This window comes from Chelonoidis abingdonii, chromosome 18 (assembly GCF_003597395.2).
Source record: "Chelonoidis abingdonii isolate Lonesome George chromosome 18, CheloAbing_2.0, whole genome shotgun sequence".
Lineage (NCBI taxonomy): Eukaryota > Metazoa > Chordata > Testudines > Testudinidae > Chelonoidis > Chelonoidis abingdonii.
Window position 1 is genome coordinate 2,739,563 of NC_133786.1, and position 20,853 is coordinate 2,760,415.

The 20,853-nt window shown below is 58.0% G+C and overlaps 2 protein-coding genes across 2 annotated transcripts in view; one reads left to right on the forward strand and one right to left on the reverse strand.

The window, feature by feature from the left end:
* The window catches only part of ROBO4 (roundabout guidance receptor 4), a 381,615-nt gene that overhangs the window by 99,952 nt on the left and 260,810 nt on the right, over positions 1-20,853 (forward strand). The gene's annotated exons all lie outside the window — the stretch shown is intronic.
* Positions 1-20,853, reverse strand: part of ROBO3 (roundabout guidance receptor 3) — a 216,354-nt gene that overhangs the window by 7,258 nt on the left and 188,243 nt on the right. The window contains exons 9-18 of the mRNA XM_032770017.2: positions 13,393-13,598; positions 8,177-8,258; positions 6,273-6,441; positions 5,738-5,904; positions 4,878-4,999; positions 4,284-4,500; positions 3,501-3,619; positions 3,120-3,291; positions 2,394-2,588; positions 464-487 (exon numbers count right to left, since the gene is read on the reverse strand). Coding sequence (XP_032625908.2) covers positions 464-487; positions 2,394-2,588; positions 3,120-3,291; positions 3,501-3,619; positions 4,284-4,500; positions 4,878-4,999; positions 5,738-5,904; positions 6,273-6,441; positions 8,177-8,258; positions 13,393-13,598 — 1,473 coding nt within the window. The remainder of the gene's footprint in view (positions 1-463; positions 488-2,393; positions 2,589-3,119; positions 3,292-3,500; positions 3,620-4,283; positions 4,501-4,877; positions 5,000-5,737; positions 5,905-6,272; positions 6,442-8,176; positions 8,259-13,392; positions 13,599-20,853) is intronic.

The window sequence follows — 20,853 nt, forward strand, 5'->3', positions numbered from 1 at the left end:
CGGGTGGGATCCGGCTGCTGGGGGTCGGGTGGGACCCGGCTGCTGGGGGCTGGTGGACGGGCCCAGCTGTCATTGCAGAGCACGGTGACAAGGCTGTGGTAAACAGGCAGCTCCCGCAGTTCAGCAGCCCGAACTGCGCCCCCCCCCAAACAAAGGCCCATGTCTCAGGCCAGGACCAAGACAGCTCCAAGGCCGGGCCGGGCTCTGACCTATGTGGACAGGGCTCGGCCAGGCACCTTTGGGTGAAGGGATGAGAGATATGGGAGAGACGGCAGCAGGGAGAAAGCTGAGCAGAGGAAAGCTCTTTGGGTGCAGGTGACAGCAGGCTCGTCTCCTGCTGCTCGCCGCCTCCTGTGTTCAGGGAAATGGGACTTTGTAGATAATCTTTGTAATTCAAGCTGGGTCAAGGGGCCCCAACACGTTCTCGGGGAGCCCCGTGGCTGGGGCGAGGGAAGGGCCTTACCTGCTGGCATGTAGGCAAAGGAGGCTGCAAGAGAGGAGGGGAGAGACTGTCAGTCGCAGCAGAATGCCAGGGTACAGCCGGGGAGCGAGCGGCAGGGCAGGGGGTGGGAGCTGGGGCCAGACAGAGGGCAGCACAGGGGCATTCACAGAAGCATGGCACACCTCACCCCCCATCAGACCCCAGCCCACAGGGGTAGGTGACTCAGAGGCCCTGCTCCCTTTGTGTCCCAGCCTTGTTCCCCTGGAACTGCCTCCATCCCAGCTGTCTGGTGCTAGCAGCCACGCTGAGGAGCCCTACTCCACTCTCCCCCACCACCATTGTGACCCCGGGACCCCTGGGAGTCAACAGGCAGCGGGCACAGGGAGCCCCATGGCAGATATCTGTGTAAAGGTTCATCAAAGGGTGGCTTGTGAGGTCTCAGCCGAGGGCCGCTAGCCCCCTGGGTCACCATAAGCTGTGCGAGATGGACCCACAGAGAATACTGCAGAAATCATATATCTAGGGAGAACCCAGCTCCTAGGACGGCGAGTTAAGGCCGGTCACCAGGAGGGGGCAGCTCGTTCAGGGGGTGGTAACAGATGCTTGTCTCCGCCCGGTCACTGCGTACTGCCCCCCTCAGTTCCAGTCTTAGGGTTGCCAACTTTTTAATGGCATAAAACTGAACACCTCTTCCCTGAGGCCCCATCCCGGCCCAGCCCTGCCCTTTCTCTGAGGCCCTGCCCCGCTCACTCCATCCCCCCTCCCTCTGTCACTCGCTCTTCTCCACCCTGACTCATTTTCACCAGGCTGGGGCAGGGGGTTGGGGTGCGGGAGGTGGGTGAGAGCTCTGGGGTGGAGCTGAGCGGTTTGGGGTGTGGGAGAGGGCTCCAGGTTGGGGCAGAGGGTTGGAGTGCAGGGGTGGGGGGGTACGGGCTCTGGGCTGGGGGTGCAGGCTCTGGGTGGGGCCAGAAATGAGGGATTCAGGGTGCAAGAGGGGGCTCAGGGTTGGGGGTTGGGATGTGGGGGATGCAGGGAGCTGGTGGCCGCTTCTGGGAGCCATGCAGAGCTAGGGCAGGCAGGGAGCCTGCCTTAGCCCTGGGCCCCCACTTCACCGCTGACCGGACTTTTAGCAGCCTGGTCAGTGGTGCCGACCGGAGCCACCAGGTCCTTTTCCGACCGGGCGTTCCACTTAATAAATGGACAGTCAGCAGGAGCCAAGGGGTTGGTCTGATGTACTCAGGGTACCAAGAGGCCCCTGGACCCTTCACTGACAGGCCGTTGTCTCCTGGCCGAGGGGCGCAGCCGGCCTGGCTGGGAAGTGCAGCCGAGCAGTCCTGTATGACTGTGGTTTTCAACCTTTTCTCATTTGCAGACCCCTTTGGAAACCGATTGTCTGTATATAATTGAATTCTGTTCAATCACTTTTCAGTCTGTCTTTCGCCACCCCCACAGACAGTGTGCAGGCTCCCAGGGCTCCACGGAGTACAGGCTGAGAACCACTGCTGCATGAGAGGGGAGTGTGGCCAGGTTTTCGAGTAAGTGCTCGGCCTTCATTTGCTGTGTAACCAGGTGAGCGTGAAGCAGGGAGGTGAGCAGAGGGGAACAGGTGAGCTGGCTGCACTGTACCTTTGGGAGCAGTGGATTGGGCACCCTGACAGAGCCGGGGACAGGGGCTGGATGCTCCAGGGAGGCGCAGGAGGGCTCGGGGGTTGCAAGGTGCTACTTGCTATCCTACAGAGAGTGCGGGGCGTACGAGGCCCAGAGGGCAGTGCCTGTGTAGCCTGGGGCCGGTGAAGTGGGGGTTGGGTGGGGGCTGTCCCTGGTGCACTGGGGTGGGAGTGGTCTCTGGTACACTGGGGTGAGGGTGGTCCGTGGCGTGTGGCGGTGGAGGCGGTTCCTGGTGCGTGTCGAGGGGGGTTGGGGTGGGGGTGGAGGGGAGCTGGCCCCTCACCCGTGTAATGGCTCAGCTCCTTCCTCTTCTTGCGGCGCCAGTAGATCCAGAGGCTGAAGCACATCAGGATGACCCAGCAGGCCCCGCCAATGCCCGCGATGAAGGCCGGCTGTTTCACCACGTCTGTGATCTGCTCGGCCAGGCTCACGTTCTCCCCATTGCTGATGGGCACCAAGCCCTGGTCCAGGGCAGGCTCTGCGGTGGGTACAGGTGGCAAAGGCAAGGCAGTCAGAGGGCGTCTGCATGGCCTGCTGGAGCTGCAGGACTCATCTGCCTGTAGGGCAGAGGAGGGCAGCTGGCATATGTACCCCCTTCATGCCACACCCCCCCCTCATGTGGCCAGTGGCTCTGCTGCAACCCCCTGAACGCCACCGGTGCCATGTCACACACACCCCAGCATCCCGGCGGTCAGCATCCTTCTGACCCTAGCAGGCACTGAGCCCTGACACCCGCGGCAGAGACTTCCCCTCCCTGCCTGCCCTGCCTGCAGTCTGCTGAGCTGCAAGCAACCCAGCGCCCTGGCAGCGTGTCCAGACAGAGTCGTCTCACCCTCACTCCAGTGCCTTGCTGCCCCTCACCTCACATGGGCAGTGCCCAGCTCAGCAGAGCCCTGCAACGACTCCAGGCAGGCACGGGTGAAAGACGTGCAAAGCCTGGGCAGGGAGGGGTGCAAAGGGAGGTCCTGAGGCGAGAGCCGCCACGTCCCGCTCTGCCGGGTGCACTCACTGATCTGGATGGTGACGGGCGCGCTCCTCACTCCTATGCCGGCGCTGGTGACAGCGGCCACCTCGGCGCGGTACAGCACCCCGGGCACCAGCCCCTGCAGCACTGTTGAGTGCACCGTGCCCTCCACGCTCCTGTTGATGTGGAAGCGGCTCTCGTTCCCCAGGCACCAGATCTGCCAGGGAGAAGACTCTGGTTACCCATGGCTTCGGGGATGACGTGGAGCAGCGGCCCCCACCCCCAGGTGCCTGGCATCGGCCCTGCCAGAGCATGTAGGAAGTGCGGGACTTGATGACTCTTGCCAGTGGGGTCGAACCCTCCCGGCAGCACCTGTGCCCGGCACATTGGATTCACTTGGTGCCTGCCCCCTGCAGTACCACTTACCCGGTAATCCTGGATGATGCCGTTCTGCTCGCCGGCGGGGGGTGGCTCCCACGACACGCTGATGCTGGTGCTGTTGCCCACTGTTACCACGGAAACTGCCTGAGGGGGGGCACTGGGGGCTGGGAGGGAGGAAAGAGGGTTTAGTGCTAAGCACTGAGGGGGAGCTGCCCCGTGTGCTGAGCTAGGCACTGGCACCAAGGGGACCGGCCAACCGTGAGCACCACACCTGGCCCCAAGAGCCTCCTGGGGCCCCTGGACCTGCCCCAGGCTCCCTCCACCTGGCCCAGCCCCAGGGAGCCAGCAGCACCAGGGGAGGACAGCAAACCCTGCTCCCAGCCCAGGCTCTGGCTGCTTGGCCGTGGCTCTGATGAGCCAACACCCTGTGGGCAGAGGCTAGGGAGGGAGCCCATCCCAGAGCATGGCCGCTGGATCTGTGATGGGCACTAGGCAGCCACAGCCCATGGCCAGTGGAGCTGTCAGGCCCGGGCAGGCCGGCCGAGGTAGGCGTTACGGGACAGCGTGTCCATGGGGCAGGCAGGTTAGTGTTATGCCCAGATGGACGTTACGCTTCTCCCCCTCCAGCCTCCCCTCCCTTTCTGCTCAGCGCCAGGCTCCTCTGCCCGAGGATGCCAGGGAGTGCCAGCTGGGCAATCCCGGCCCCTCCTGTGGCAGCCACGGTCAGGGAGCCCGAGGTCCTGCAGACGGCTCTGGCGCTGGCCCACGGCACGGCAGCTGCCTGGGAAAATGCTGGCCCCGCACTGGGGCTGCCACCCCACCACTGACCTTCCTCAGGCGTGCGCACCACCAGCACCTCGCTGTCCATGCCCTGGAACTCGTCGAAGTAGGGGCGGAGCTTGATCTCATACTCCTGGCCCTTGTGCAGCTCCAGCAGCACGGCGTTGCGCTGGGCCGGCGCCGGCACGTCCTGCACCAGCCAGGCGCTGCCTCGTGGGCGGTACAGCACCCGGTAGCCCTGGATGAACTGGGCCTGGCGATTCACCTGGGGAAGTGGGACCAAGCCACGGGACAGCATTGGGGAGCGCTCGCCCGTGGCCCCAACATGGCCCCCAGCCCCTGGAGAGCTGGAACCAGGCTGCTCCGCATGCTCTGCAGCCCCACCCCTATCCACTGCACTGCCCCCCTCCTCCCTACTGACACACCTCCACCCATGCCACCCACTAGCCTCCCCATGCCCTCTGCACCGCCCCTGCCCCTCCAGACCCCCTGCTGCCCCGTCCCCTGCCTGTGCGCTGTCCCTCTATGCCATCCCAGCAATGCACCATCCACAATGCCCTGGCACGCCCACCCGGCTCTCTCTACACTTCCAAGCCTGCCTCCACCTCCCCACCTCCGGGCCAACCCGGAGCTGGTACTCACAGTCCAGGACACCTGGATGGTGGTCGAGGTGAGGATGACGGGCTCCTGCAGCTGTACCACAACCTGGCCGAGCTCACGCTGCACCTGCCGGTGATCCACACCCTGCCTGGTGGGACTGACGTCTGCCAACAAACCCAGCATGAGTGCGGTGCTTGAAGTCACCCCACTGGACAGAGCAGAGAACACAGGCCCAGGATCGGGCACAGGTGCCCCACAAGCTAGCCACTGGGCTGGGAACATAACTGTCTCCAGGTGCCCACTAAGCTCTACTGCCCAGGAAGCCTGCAGGGATGGCCAGGAGCCCCTGTCCTCTGCTGAACCAATGGCAAGAGCTGGCTCCCACTTCTTGGCTGCCTGGACATACACCATTGCCCTGTGCTTCTGGAGCAGAGCCCGCAGGGCGGGCCTAGGGGAGACATCTGGCCCCAAAGCCCAGTGCAGATGTTGGTGGGGAAGGTTGGGGCCAAGCAGCCTCTGCATCAGGACAGGCCATGACACTTGGAGCAAGGCTGCTGGGGCACCGTGCTTGGGAAGAGGAATGGCTCTCCCTGCTGGCTTAGGGGGCACAGGCTGCTGGCTCTGGGCAACAGAAACCCAGGCAGCCGTCGGGTGTCCTGCCATCCAGCCCCCTCCCTGCTCCATCGCTAGGCCTTCGAGACCCCAACTGAGCCCAGCCCCCTGCTGCTGAGCACTCCCAGCCCATCCCAGTCCATTGCCCTCCTCTCTGACCTCGCCTACCCCCCGACTGAGACCCGTGGGCCCTGCCCATCCCCCCATGAGAACCCCTTGGCTCTGCCCATCCCTGCCTTCTGCTGAGCCACCCCTGGCCCGTGCTTTGCCCTGTGTCCAGGCAGCCTCACCTTGCGTGCGCACCGGCTCTGAGACGGGGCTGGGGTCGCTCAGCCCGTAGGCGTTGGTGGCGCGGATGAGGAAGAGGTAGATGGTGTTGGGGTTCAGGCCGCTCACCGTGTGCTTCTCCACCCGCACATTATCGGCCACAGTCTGCCAGGTGCTGCCTGCGGACTGGCTGCAATGGGACATGGGGAGAGGGGTGTCACAGCCAGGTCATCTGCTACCTCCCTGAGCACCGGGCTGGGATGGGCACTGCTTGGGCACAGGGGGGCAGCAGCAGAGCCAGGTGTGACTGACCTCACCCCTGATTCCCCCATCAGCCTGTGAGCGATGCCACTCCGGCTACCATCCCCTGACTGGGCTCCTCCAGCTAGCGAGAGATGGGGGGTGGGATAGGATCGGGCAGGGAGCCCAGAAGCACTCGGGGTGGGTTTGTGTTCCCAGCCTGGCCTCCCTCCCCCATCCCAAAGCAGGCCCTCTCTGGGCCCCCCACGTTTTGGTTTTTGGGGCCTCTCTGGTGGGCAGCAGCGCACGAGGCGTTACCTGAATGCTTCAATGATGTACGTGGTGGCTGCAGCACCCCCTCTCTGGGGGCTCGGCTTCCAGACCAGGGTCACGCTGTTCTTGGTGACATCGGTGACCAGAGGCACTGAGGGGGGCCCAGGGAGGTGGTCTGGCTCAGAGAGCTGCACCTGGAGGTCAGCCGCAGTCTCTAGAGAAGGACAGATTGACAGACTGACAGTGAGCTCCAGGGAGACACCGAGTCCAGCCCGGGGGCATGTGCTTCCAGATCTGATTCCAGCTCCCGGATCCTGGTTCTGGCTGGCAAATTCAGAGCATTTCAGTGCACAGGCCCTGCTGCAAACTCAGCCCGTGTTGGCTCGGCCAACTCCACCACCCGTGAGCTGAGCTGGGCTGCCACAACTGCTACCTCTGGCGGATGAGGCCAATGGCAGAGACACAGGGCCAGGCCAGCTGCTTGTGCTGCACCCATTTTGCAGGTGAGGGACATCAGTTTCCAGGCCTGCCAGTGCAGCGTGGCTCACCAGCAGTCCATCCCCATGCAGCGCTGGCACAGCAGTCCTGTTCTTCAAGCTCATCATAGGGGCAGGGCCCACTCACTCATCAGCGCTGGGTGACATGTCCCAGGAGGAGCCAAAGGGAACGTGGGCTCAGAGCTTCCTGCAGTGGAGGGGACTTTACACTCATCTGAACCATAGGCGCTGACTTCGTGGGTGCTCTGGGACTGGAGCACCCATGGGGAAAAATTGGCGGGTGCTCTGCACCCACCGGCAGCTCCCTGCCCGCCTCCCTCCCAGCTCACCTCCACCTTCGCTCCATCTCCTCCCCTGGGCGTGCTATGTGCCCACTTTTTCCTCCTAGCTCCCAGCGCTTGTGCTGCGAAACAGCTCTTTTTGCACGGCTGGGAGGGAGGAGGAAGGAGGGTGAATGCAGCACGCTGGGGGAAGAGGCAGGCCAGGGCAGGGATTTGGGGAAGGGATCCAATAGGGGCAGGGAAGGGGCAGAGTTGGGGCAGGGACTTTGGGGAAGGGGTTGTAATGGGTGCGAGGCAGGGGCGGGGAAAGGGTGGAGTTGGGGTGGGGTTGCGCTAGCACCTGCCGTCGCCAGGGAAATTTGGCGCCTATGATCTGAGCACAGCTGCAGTCTGGGGGCTGCTGGAACAGCAGTACAGATGCCCAGCCAGAGGGTGTGCCTGGGGCTGGGGAGCTGAGGAAGCCTGCGTGTCTGTAACTCATGTCAGTGAGTGGCACGTGCAGCAATGGCAGTGGGATTCCCCCAGAGCAGCCGATGTTGGCACTGGGTCCAAAGCTCTGGAGGGATGCGGTCCCTACGTCTGCAGACCTGGAGCTCCCTGGGTTTGCTCACTGAGCGGCCTCTTTGCTCCTCAAAAAACCTGCCTTGGAGAACAGAAAGTTCCTGCGGGGCACGCAGACCGGGAACCCCATGTGGCAATTACCTGCCCTGCCGGCTGTCCTGTGCAGGGGATGCAGCTCGCCAAGCAAGGCCAGCGCTAAGCTGTCTCGTGAGCGACTCTGAGCTATGCACAGGCAAGGCACCCACAGTGACAGCTGCAGGCCTAGGGAGGCCCATAGGCATTGACCAAACGGGTTGGAGCCAATTGATTATCCTGTCTGAGCTCCCTCACAGCACAGGCCAGCAAGCCTCCCCCATGGCTCCTGCGTCCAGCCAAACAAGCACCTTCCTGCCCAGTGTAACCACCAAAGACCAAGTCCTGCCCCAAGCAGCTGCTAGCGCAGCTACTGTGTGTGTCTGGGCCATTCACCCCCACTCCCTGCTCCCAGCCCCCCAACCAGCCCCTAGCACAGCTACTGTGTGTGTCTGGGCCACTCACCCTCACTCCCTGCTCCCAGCCCCCCAACCTGCCCCTACATTGCAGGGCCCAGCTGAACTGGTCCGTTACTGACCTTGCACTGCCAGGGCCCCACTCCACGTTGTCTCCCCCGTCGAGCTGGTAGCGACACAGACGTACAGTCCGGAGTCCGTCACCTGCACACACCAAGGGGATCCAGTGAGTAGTGCATCCGCCATGGGTGATTCCCTGGGGGGATGAGCTGGGGGGAATGGGACACTGTCTGCACACCGAGAGGGTGCTGTGCACGAGGCTCCGTTCTGGGGATCCCTTTGTAGCGCAGGGATTGCTGCTCCGCCCCATCCCCTCGGGGCCAGCCAGGCTGTGGCCTGGGGAGGAGATCTCTGGGGAACACATCTGGCTGAGGGCTGGGCAGGGAGGGTCAGAGGCTCCCTGAGGCAGCACGGGGCTGAGCGCAGTGATGGAGTGAGCCTGTCTCTTTGCTGTACCCACGGCCCTTCCCGCAATGCTGTGCCATTCCGAGATCCCAGTGACAAGAAATGGCACATCAGTGTCCAGGGACTTCTCAGCCTGAGCTTCAGGGAATGCCTGCTTGCCGGAGGTGCCAGGGCCTGGCACGAGAGAGCTGCACAGCCCAGCCTGCTATCCGCAGTGATCCCCTGGCACCCCACTCACCGGGATGCCACTGCATGGCGCTGCCACGCAAACTCCACACTGTTGGAGCTGGGAGGTGAGGGCTGCAGGGTATGGGGAGCTCCACTGGCAGAGCAAGGCATGGGGCAATGTCCTCTGAGCAGGGCAGAGGGTGGCATGTCCCTGGCTGGGGGGGCGCTGCAGACAGGCTGTGCAGAGAGGGTTGGGGGAGCCCTGGCCAGTGAGGCAGCAGGACTGAGGGACAGGAGGGCAGCATGCACAGAAGGGAACAGAGGGAACACTTTAACACGCCCGTCAGGTGGGGCTGTCCATGTGGCAGGAGCTGCCCCACTTTTCCCCACGAAGCAGCATGGCCTGAGGAGGTGGCCGTCCCTGGGGACCATTAACTCATGCTAGCCCTGCTAGCCGCCTGACAGCTCTCATTGCTTCCTGGGCATAGAGCCACAACTGCTATCCACCGATGCTATTAGGTGTGCCGGGAGCTGGCAGATGCATTAACCTCCTGACTCGCACACAACGGCAGCCCAAAGCGAACGTGAAATAGTTCACTCCCTGCTGACGCCTGCCATCAATTTTTAAAGCACTGTTTAGCGTGAGCTGTGTGTTTTGATAAGTAATTTATGAATAACCTCCACTTTACCCCGGTGCCGCGTCTGACTCCGCTGCGCCAGGCTGCAGACGCGCCTAGTCCGCCTCCAGGCCAGGGGGAGGAACACAGCTCCCACAGCACCCCAGCCGTGCCCACTCAGCAGCCCTGCACAAGACAGCACCTGACACCCACCTCCCAGAGACAGGAGCCGGCCTGCTCACTGCTGTTATCATGGTTCAATGCCCCATTACTGCCAGGCACTGTACCGACTCCAGGCCCTGCCCTGCCCTCCCCATCTGAATGTGGGGAAGGCTGCAACAGGTGTGGTTAACGGACAGGTGGGGGTGGGGGCAGGAGGGCGTGGCAGCACATTGTGGCTACATCAGGAGGTGGTGCACAGCCGAGGGTCTCAGCACCCATGGGGAGCAGGGCGTTCTTTGGAACGAGGCCCAGTCCCAAATGGCATTTAGTGCCTGGAACCAGTAGTGCTGTGAGCCAGCCTGTGCTCCCTGCAGAGGGCTGCTGTTCCCAAGGGTGCTCGGGGCTCTTCGTTCTCCTCCACCACCCCCCGCCAAATCTGCTCTTTAAAAATAAACGATGGTGTACACGCATGGACACCCACGTGTGCTGTGTGCACCCCTCACCCCCACATGTGCTCACACACTTAAGATTCTACTGCTGCGTAATTTGCACACACACGTGGAAAAAAAGCACTGCTCTCCCTTTCCCACCGCCCAGCCCACTGCCACTCAGAGGAAGTGCCATCCCTAAGGCCAAGCCCCCAGAGCTGAGCGAAGCCTTGTCTCCACAGGAGAGCGGCACCACCTTAAGTGCCGAAGTGATTTCCAGCTTATGTAGTCCTGCACACTGCTGTTATCCTGGCCGAATGCCCCATTACCGTCAGGTGAGCAGGGCCCCATGGTACCAGGCACCGCACCGATTCCAGGCCCTGCCCTGGTGCAAGGTTAGGTGGATGTCTAACCCTGGGTTAGTTTAAATGAACTAGGACTGATTTAGGCCTGGGGGCCAGATTTTGAGAAGTGTTTAAGTGTTGCTCAGCTTCGCGTTACAAGGCCTAAGTGACTTAGGAGCCTGAGGGCATGTCTATGCTACATTCTATGGCTCTGCACTTAAGAGGGATGCGCTGCAGCGCTGGGCTGTAGATCCTTCCTACATCGATGGAAGGGGTTTTTCTATCGATGCAGGTAAATCAATGCAAGCACTGAGGTGAGGGCTACAAAACTCTTGTAGCTGGGTCGACCAAAGTTTTAGGTGTAGTCTCATTTTCAAAATGACTTAGGGCTTGTCTACACATCAAACGCTGCAGCAGAGAGGCCCTAGCTGGGTTGACTCCAGGGCTCAGGATGGGTTAACTGGGTAACTCAGCGGGGTGGGTTTATACTGACCTAATTTCAGAGTGCAGCCCATTTTGGATTGTAAATCTCATTGAAAGTCAGTGGGATTTGGGCTCTTATGTCACTTTGCCATGCTAAGCAACACCAAAACACCTTCCCAAACGTAGGCCTTTGCACACAAATACCGTACCTGTGTAACTGTACTGGGAGAGCAAAGGTGGTAGCAGCCTCTCCTCCACCCCCAGGTGTATACAGTTCTCAGGGGAGAAGGGAGATCTGTCCCATTGCTGCTGTTCCAGCACAGGGAGGAGAATAAGTGATCCTGGAAGAAGACACCTTTACTGTGATGTTTCTGGGATGACTGTAGTTACACTGGCCAACCCGGTAAAACAGGGCTCGGGGGTTAGTTTCCATTGCTCGAGGAGCAGTAGAAGTCACTCCTCTAGCAGAATGAGTGTGCTCCAGGGGTCAGCCCAGTGCTGCTGGCCCCAGACACTGGCTGGACTCTCCTGCGCAGGGCAGGCTCAGGGATCCTGCTCCTTGGATCTGCTGAAGGTGCACGCCCTGTGTTGCTCTGTCTGCTCCTGCCAGCCTAGCCAGTTTGGGAACCCCTCCGCCTCCACCTGACTCTCTCCTGGAGTGGAACCAGTGCTGTAAACAACAGAGCCCTGGCCAATCCACCTGACTGAGGAGCGTGGCAGTCTGGCAAGACAGGTGAGGAAATCAATGTTTCTTCCTCTTCCAGTAAAGCAGCTTCCATCTCCTCCCACCTGCTGTGGGCCAGTGCAGTGATGGGTCGGGACCCTGATTCAGTTCAAACACTGATGCTGAGGCTGAGTGTAACTAACAAGCCAGGAGTAAGCTCACAGCACGCCAAGGTACTCAGTCACTAGACATAAACGTGACCCTCCATAGCTGTGGTGAACAAAGGGCCTGCTTTCCCCTTGCCTGCCCTTGGACAGCCATGGACACTAGCGCACGGGTGTGAAACGCTGCCCAACGGGAGCAGCAGCATTTCACACCCGCGGTGCACAAGGACAGGGCAATCGGGAATTGGGTCCAATAAGCCCATACCACAAGAGGCCAACCTAACAAACCCATCCCTGCAGGGAGCGAGAGCCTGGCTGGCCTCCAACCCCAGTCAGCAGCCTCCTGAGTCCTGGCATCACGCTGGCTTCCTGCACTAGGCTCAGCTCCAACCCTGCCCTCTGCTTTGCTAATGACTCTCCCTGTCCTGGCTCAGCCCTGGGGCTCCTCCTTCCCAGAACCTCCTCTGCCCCGAGCAGCAGCACTGGTACTGCGGCAGGATTTCCCTGCCCATCCAGAGCCCTTGCCCACTCCAGCTCCACACCTGTCCCTCGCACCTCACACGAGCCGGGCCCTGTGGGACCCTGGAAAAGCCAGTGGGATGCAGTGGCCATCAGGGTCAATTTGGGAGGGGATCCCAGGGGCTTTTGGAGGTGTGGGGAGAAGACTGGATGGGCTCATTGCCCAGCCCCCAGCCCCAGCCTGTTCCCATTATCCCCCTGCTCCCCCGTCTGTGTCTGAGCCAGGCTGCCAGGGCAATGGGGAGAGTCCAGGGAGATGCTTGGCAACGCTGGCCCAGCATCTGGGTGGGGGACATGCTGTCCCATCCTCTGGCTCCTGCTGCTAACACTGCCCGTGCTGCTGCTGCCTTGATTCTTGCAGCTCCTTCCCTTCCAGCCAAGCACCTGATAGTATGTCCTCTGCTCATCCCCCTTGGCATCCCCACACGGGAAGCCCCTGGCCCTTGGTGTGAAGGCTCTTTGTACCGGCCCTGTGTCCGGTCCAGCCCCCAGCCGCCGATTGGGCTCCTGTCCGTTACACTTGTTCCTTTCTCTCCTGGTGGCTTGTATTAGCGAGGCCGGCTGGGCCAGCGGTTTGGGTGCTTGTGCACGACTTAGGAGACCTGCACCCAAGTCCCTGCTCTACCCTAGAGACTGCATGGCCTCAAGCACTTAGGGCCAGATTTGTAAAGGTATTTAGGTACCTAGGGGGATTTTCAAAAGTGCCTCACTCCCACTGATTTCAATCTGCCTCGCCTGGTCCCTGAATACCTTCACAAATCTGGCCCTCCATCTTTGTGCTTCAGCTGCCATGCGGGCAGTGAGGATAAAGCACTTTGTGGCCACACAGGGATTCAGGGATATGCACCGTGAGACCTGAGAGGGCACCTCTATGAATAAGTGCATGGTGGTATTACCAAGAAGGGAGAGTCAATTTAACGCAGAACGCAGCCAGGAAAGCTGTACTATGCCAGGTGGACCAATGCACGTAGCAAATTAAATAAGCCTGAGTACTTGCAAAACGTCTCAGTTCCAACTGGAGCATCAACAGAACATCACAGGACAACACCGAAAGGCCCAGTAAAGTGGCAGATTGCAAATGCATGTGTGCCAATGGGTCTCAAACTTGCCAGACATGCTGCGTGAGCAAAGTCAGAACAGCAGCGATAGCTTTAGGGGCTCTGTGATTTCTACACCCCACCAGGACCCACTGCACCTCCAGGAATAACAGAGCTAGCACCAGCTGTGAACTCCTCCCCAAGTTACAAAGCTGGGGCTTGGCAAAGGCTGACTCAGAGGAGGGCCCCCCCCGAGACTCCCGCAGCCCTTGCCCGGTACCTGATTGGTGCGTACTGTGGGGCTTCAGGCGCAGTTTTGGTGGGGAAGGGCATCAGCAGCAGCTTACCTGCACATTTGTGATCTGCAGAGTCCCGTTGTCTAACAAGCTGACCCTGGGGTCCCTGCCCACAACCTGCTGCCCGTCTTTCAGCCACTGGATGCTAGGCAGCGGGTTCCCGCTCACATGACATTGCAGCTGGGCTGTAGCATCCACCGCCAGCGTCTGATTGGCAGGTCCTCGGCGGATGATTGGTGGGATGCGGTCGGATGTCACTTAAGGGAAACAGCCCAGAGCAGGTGTTAGCAGCTCTCCTGGTCTGCATCGAGGGCCAAAAATACCCAGTCCTGATATTGAGGGACCACGTCCAGTACCACGCCCCCCCACCCCAGGTTAGCCGGCCCCACCGTGACAGCGCAAAGGCCTCTGGGCAGTTCCTCAGCAGGTGCCACATAGGCAGCAGTGAGCAAGCCCCTTGCCCCTCACTCGGTTATGGTGCCCACCCTGTCCCACGGAGCCAGCCTGGTCTGCTGGGAGAAGGCTGAGATTCAGGCCCATTTGATCCTTGCACTGTCTGCTGAGGCTCCCCCATGGGCCCAGAAGTGTCCGTTTGGTGGCAGGGTTGCTGCAGTAAGAAGCTCGCCCAGCCCAGCCCCCCAGAGACCCTGCCTCTGGGATGGCAATGTGAGACTCTCCAAGCAACCCCAAACTCATCCCACACAGATCTGCCCCTCCCAGCACAAGGGAGCTTCCCCTGAGGCCCATCCCGTGGACAGCACCACAACAACCTCTCCCACTGAGGCCCCTCCCGTGGGCAGCACTGTGACACCCCCTCTCCCCTGAGGCCCACCCCATGGGCAGCACAGCGACACCTCCTCCCCTCCTGGCCCCTCCCAAGGGCTCTCCTTAGACGGCACTAGGCACCTGACGCTCCGCTCTCTGGAGCACCAGGCTTCCTCTGAACAGAGCAATGTGCACAGCTGACCCCTGGCGCCCCATCTCCCTGTGCTACTGCTCCACAGACTGTGGGCAGCTCTGAGCAGCTCTCCGCATGCACCCCCAGTGCTGCACCCTGCTGACAGCTCCGTGCTCACCTTCCTTTGCTGGCCTGTCTGGGGGCCAATTAGAAACAGGCATTTGTGGTGGACATACAGGCCTTGGAGCTCAGGGTGTGCTGACTGGGCTGCAAGGGAGGGCATGGGGCAGCTGAGGCTGGAGTGTCATGGCAGCAATGTGCCAGCCCCAGGGCAAGGGGGAGCGTGTTGTGCCAGCAGCCACAGCTGGCAGCTAGAGAGCAAGCACACAACGCAGATAGCTAGATGGTGGGTGCCAGGCCATGGAGACCCAGAGTGCAGAGATTGGGGAAGAGAGTGGGAGGCGGATTCATCTCCTTGACCCCTCCTATGCGGGGAAAGTGACCAGTGGGGAACCACGGCTAACATGGGATCTGGGGCGGAGTGGCAAGCCCCATCTGGCCTAGAGCACACAGGACAGGAAGAGCTGGCACAGACAGGGACGGGAACCCAGCACCTGGTTCCAGTGTCATCATTTACACTCACACCCCATGTGCAAGACGCAGGACATACCCCATGCCTGTGGGCCCAAGGCAGCCCAGGGGTGCAAGAGCTGGCTGGAGGGCAGGGTCACCCACTCACTCAGCAGTCTGTGGCTCAAGTCCTCCACACCAGAGCACATCTGTTGTCGGTAGCGGGAAGGCCCAAAGGGCAGCATGGGCAGCAGAGAGGGAGGTTATTAGTCACCAGCCCTTGCAGGCCTCTTGTCATGCTGTCAGAATGGGCTGACTTTGGGCTGGCAGTGCTGCCCCACAATGTGGCTGCCAGCAGCCAGGGTGCAGAGAGGCCTGTGGGCACCGTATCTTGTGGGGCAGGCCAGCATGAGGGTTAAAGGGAGGCCTGTTTGGTGAGACCTGAGGCAAGCATTTCATTAACATAAAAACCTAAAACTAGCTTAGAAGCTATAAACAAGACACCTGAGTGTTCGAAGTCATGTAGAGAACTCCCAGGCTAAGAGGGACAAACTACATGCATAAGATGTGGAAAAAGTCATATCCCAAGAAATGATACATGTGCAGCCAGAGGCGTGCAGTGTAATAAATGCATAAAATATGGACATTTTGGAGCTGTTTGCTGCACCAAAGCAGTCAGGGAGTTGACTCATATTACGCACACAATTCAGAGCCTTTGTTTCTGGGATCTCTCATTTGTGATGACACAAATCCTGTCTGGAGAGTGAACTAAATATTCACAGCAAGACTATTGACTAAAATTGACTCAGGAGCAGACATCACAGTCATCTCAGAAGGGAACCGCTCCCAGAGCTGAAGTCATCTGACACTGCTTTGACTAGCCCTGGAGGTATTTTGAATTGCATGGGCCAGCTCACCACAGAAACAACTTACAAAGACAAAAGCTTTGCATTCAGAGTGTATGTGACGATCGGATGAAAGACCAACAACCTGTTCGACCGCAGTGTGGCAGCCATGATGGGCCTAGCAAGAAAAGTGGAAGAACTTGATTGAGAATTTGATGATATTGGCCTTTTGAATGGAGATCCAGTAAAAATCGGTTTGAGAGACAATGCTGGACCATACGGTGTATGAACACCTGTACTAGCCAGATCTTTGAAGACACAAGCGGCAGATTTATGCAGATTCAGGGGTCATCATTACCTGGTCATTGTGGACTTTTCAGTTATATAGACATAATGTACTTGAAAGTCATGACATGTCACGGTGTTATTGAGAAACTGAAGTGCACTTTTGCTCACTTCTGTATTAGAGAACAATTGATGATGGACAACGGATCACAATTCACTGCAGCAGAATTTATGTCATTCAGAAGGAACTATGATATAGATCATATTACTAGTAGTGAATGGAGAGCCGCACAGACAGCCAAGAAAGTCCCACAGCAGAAAGATCCACTCCTTGCTCTTCTGAGTTACAGATGAACACCAATAGCATCTACTGGATATAGTCCAGCACAACTCCTGATGGGAAGACAACTCAAAAGTACTGTTCCAACTTTGGAAAATAATCTGGTTTCACAGTGGCCAGGCATGAAGCCAAATTGGATAAAAAGCAAAAAGCCCATTAACAGTTTTTACAACAGACATCACTCAGAGAACTGCCAGGTCCAGAACCTGGTGACCGTGTTTATGTCAAACCAGATGAAGAAAAAGGACACCCAGCTGTCATGAAGAAAAATAATTCATTGCCCAGATCATATGCGATTGAGACCGACACTGAAGAGTTCAACAGAAACTGTTGACATCTACAGTTTCTTCCTCAGTCGGAACAATCCACAGAGCAAACTCTACAGCTGGTGGACACAAAACAAGAAGGTGACTCAAGAATTCCAAACTGACCACAGCCAGCTGTTGTAACTACCGGATAGTCAGATGACCAAGTTGTTACGTGTTTGGGTCCTGTAATTAAAAAACCCAGTACGATTCAGAGATCCTTAACAAACTGATACATACTGAGTTTCAGAGACAGCATGATAATGTAAATATTGTAAATGGCAGGCATGAAGAAGAACTTAAAGGGGGAGATGTAGTGGAATGCTACACTGTATTATACCGTTCAGCCACTAGGCTTCACTGTGTGTAAAATACCTTATTTAAGTGATCCTCAGCCATACCTGGCACAGCATTAAAGGATCTGATGCTGATAGGGTGACCAGACAGCAAATGTGAAAAATCTGGAAAGGGGGTGGGGGGTAATAGGAGCCTATATAAGAAAAAGACCCAAAAATCGGGACTGTCCCTATAAAATCAGGACATCTGGTCACCCTAGATGCTGAACACAGCTGAGGTGTAGAAGCGAGCTCTGTGACCTGTCCACATCTGGTACGGGGACATGACAGATGTGAACAGGGCTTGCCCCCCATGGCTTTGAGTTGCTGTTAGGAGTGGGTGAGAATGCTCATTGCAACAATGAAACAGCAACTACTGGGGCTGGGGCAAAACAGGGAATTTGCTTTTGTAGCCCTAATGCTGGGAAGTTTTCTGTGACGTGGCTTGTTTTGTGCAGAAGCTGACAACGCCCCCCAGGAGCTAAACAACTCAACTCCAGTTCTGTCTGGCAGGAGCCAGCTGCACCAGAAATGCGGCTGTTGTTGTTCTAATCAGGATCTATGCTAATTTTTTTAAAAAACTGAGGCTGGTGGCTCACATGTCATCGTTGCTCAGCGGCTGGCTGACAGCCTCCAATTTGCATACTGGCTGGCAACCAGTATTCACAGCCTCAGCCACTGGCCTGGCTGGCATTACATAGACATCAGCAAACAGCTCAGCTAAAATGGCGGCCAGCCACATGGTGCCACTTTCTAAACTCTGGGGGTTTTGAGAGTGTTAATCCTAATTTGGGAAATGTGGCTTTGGGGGCATAAATCAGTGTTCTGGGCCATGACGGTGACTGCCAGGGCCTCTGCTGGCAGAGATGCCAGCTCATTTCACATCAACTGGACAGACATGCACCAGAAAATCATATCCCAGAATAGGACAAAAGAGGCAGTGATGGAACACAGCTGCTTCCCCCTCTGTGCTCTGTCTGCCTTATAAAGCGTCACTGTTCTTTTAAGAAGCTGGCACATTATCATCCACTGAACATCTTGGCCATCCACACGGAAGAGGAAGAACAGGTGCTGGGCAGTCCACAGGCCCCTCAGTGGGTAACGGGGCCAAACAGACAGGGGATGAGAGGAAAATTAACACCATTCTGCCCTTATCTCGTAGTCCAGTGGCAAGGCTGTGTTGGGAACTGGAGCACAAGGACCTGGGGCGACCTTTGGGTGTGAAACTCCTCACATGGTACTTGTCACCCTTTGGAGTCTCCATATGAGTCGTGCTCGGTTTCTTTCCATAAATGTTTAATAGGAAGGGTTTGAAATTGGTCTGAGGCTGATGGCCCAGAACAGTTTTTGTCAACAGATCGTCTTTTACAAGCCATTGTTCAGCTCCATGGAGTTGGCAGAAAGGTGAACGTGGAGTAATCTGGGGCAAGGGACAGTGTTAGAAAAGAGTCATGTAGGACTAAGGGCCACCGTTTACTATCATGCTTCATAACATTTCTTCTCTCCTCTCCCGTGAAGGTTTTTATGTTGTGCTCCTACAGCCAGGGCTGGAGAATCATCTCCTTGGCAGACGCTCACAACGAACGGCCCTTTTGCAGAATGGCGATCATCTCCCACTGTTCTCAGTGAGATTAGGACCACAGGCTGCCCTCAATCACAATGGGACATTTTGTGACAGCCTGTACTCCTATGCTCAGCCTTTTTACAAAACTCTGATACATTTTGTACAAAGTATGCCTTGTGAGGGGTCATTTGGAAACTCATAATCTGCTGAGCATTATTGTCTAGGTAAAATACGTGTGGCGACGTATGTAAAATTATAAAATTCTGCTGTATGACATTGCTGAGACATGTTCCAAGTTTAGAAAAACAGCCTCAGACCAGTACCTCAAAAGCAAAAAACTAATTGACACTTCAGCCAGGTGCCAACAAAATCAAGTGGACTATCAGCTGGGTAAATGGGCATTCTTTGGCAAGAAGAAGGGAGTGAATGAGACATTTACATTTTGGGTCGGGGGTCCCCGTGTGACAGACTAGCTGTCGCCTATACCCCTGCTGGAGATAATCCTCAAAGAGGAAAGAAAGGTATAAGAATAGAGGACATGCTACACAAACTACTTTTCTCCTCCATTCTTTTCTGCTCACGGCAGTATCAACGCTTGAAGAAACACTGAACTGGGGAGGGGTCCTGGCCTGGAGGCATTCAGACAGTAAAGACTGTAAAAACCAGGTGGTGAGAAAAGCCTTTGCATTGAATTCATTTAGCTCGCTAAGTTAGGTATTATCTTTTTATCTTTTTTTTTTTTTTGTAACCAACTCTGATTTTTATGCCTCATTACTTATAATCACTTAAAATCTTCCTGCAGTTAATAAACTTGTTTTATTATTTTATCTAAACCAGGGTGTGCTTGGATTGAAGTGTTTGGGACCCTCCAGAGGAGTAACATAAAGAGCTCAGCAGTACAAGAACACATTTCAGGGGGCAAGTCTGGGAGTGGGACTTTGCTGGGGTTGCCCTGTAATGTAATTCATGCGTGATTAGCTGTAACACTCATACAATTCAGCTGGGAGTGATTTACATGCTAGAGGCTGTGTGTGAGCAGGCCAGGAGTGGTAGCTCTTACAGTGAAGCTGGGTTAAAGGGACCCTAGGTTGGAGATTTCAGGGGAGACAGCTGTCCATCTGTCCAGATCGTACCCTGGGCAATGTCACACATTTCCTTACAGCATGGGCAGGATGTTGTTTAGGTTGCCCCTAGTAAAACTGGCCACTGCCTCTAAAGTGGATAAGGGCATGGAGTGCAGGAGGAGCGTGGGGTATGGCAGGGGGCTCAGGGCAGGGATTTGGGGTGGAGGAGGGGTGCGGGATGCACCAGGGGGCTCAGGACAGGGAGGTGAGGTGCAGGAGGGGTGCGGGGTGTGAGCTCTGGCTCGGCACCGCATACCTAGAGCAGCTCTGGGGTGGCAGTAGTGCACATCAGGGCCAGGGCAGGCTCCTGGCCTTGTGCCGTGCCGCTCCACTCCAGGAAGCAGCCGGAACCACAGCCCCTGGGGGAGCCAGGGTGGGCACAGGGCTCCGTTGCTGAAGCTCCCATTGGCTGCAGTTCCCTGTTCCCGGCCCATGGGAGCTGCGGGGAGCGGCACCTTGAAGCAAGGCAACGCAGGAGCCCTCTGCCAGCTCCCAGCTACCCTCTGGCCCAAAGCCACTTAAGGGAGCGGTGTGGGGCTCATGGCGCCACGGGGGGCAATCCTGCGAGCCGAATCTGGCCTGCGGGCTGTAGTTTGCCCACCCCTGGCCTGGAGATAGGCAGAGGGGCGGCGGGGGGAGGGCGCAGGGAGCTTGGCAGGCCACACAGAAGACCCCCGTGGGCCGCGTGTTTGAGACCTCTGCTCTAAAGCCAAGCTGCCCTGAGTGCTGATGCTGGGAACAGGCCAAGTGGCACACTGGGAGGAAAGGGGAATCCAAGTCACTGGAGCGCTGGGGGAAAGTGGGCACCAGGGAGGGACACTACAGGTATAGGGGAGGTTAAAGGGAAACAGAGAGGGCAGGTGAGTACGAGAAGCAGAGGGAGACTGACAGGAACGGCAGGGCAAGGGAAGGCCAGTAGACAACGGGGAGAATGGGAGGGCAGATGGAAAGGGGGCTGAAGACTGGGTGGGGGAGGCTGAGTTTGATAGGGGAGGGCAGGTAGCCTGGTATTCCCCAGCCCAGCGCATGGGGAGGGGGCTGAAGACTGGATGGGGGAGGCTGGATTTGATAGTGGAGGGCAGGTAGCCTGGTATTCCCCAGCCCAGTAGATGGGGAGGGGGCTGAAGACTGGGTGGGGGAGGCTGGGTTTGATAGGGGAGGGCAAGTAGTCTGGTATTCCCCAGCCCAGCAGATGGGGAGGGGGCTGAAGACTGGGCGGGGGAGGCTGGGTTTGATAGGGGAGGGC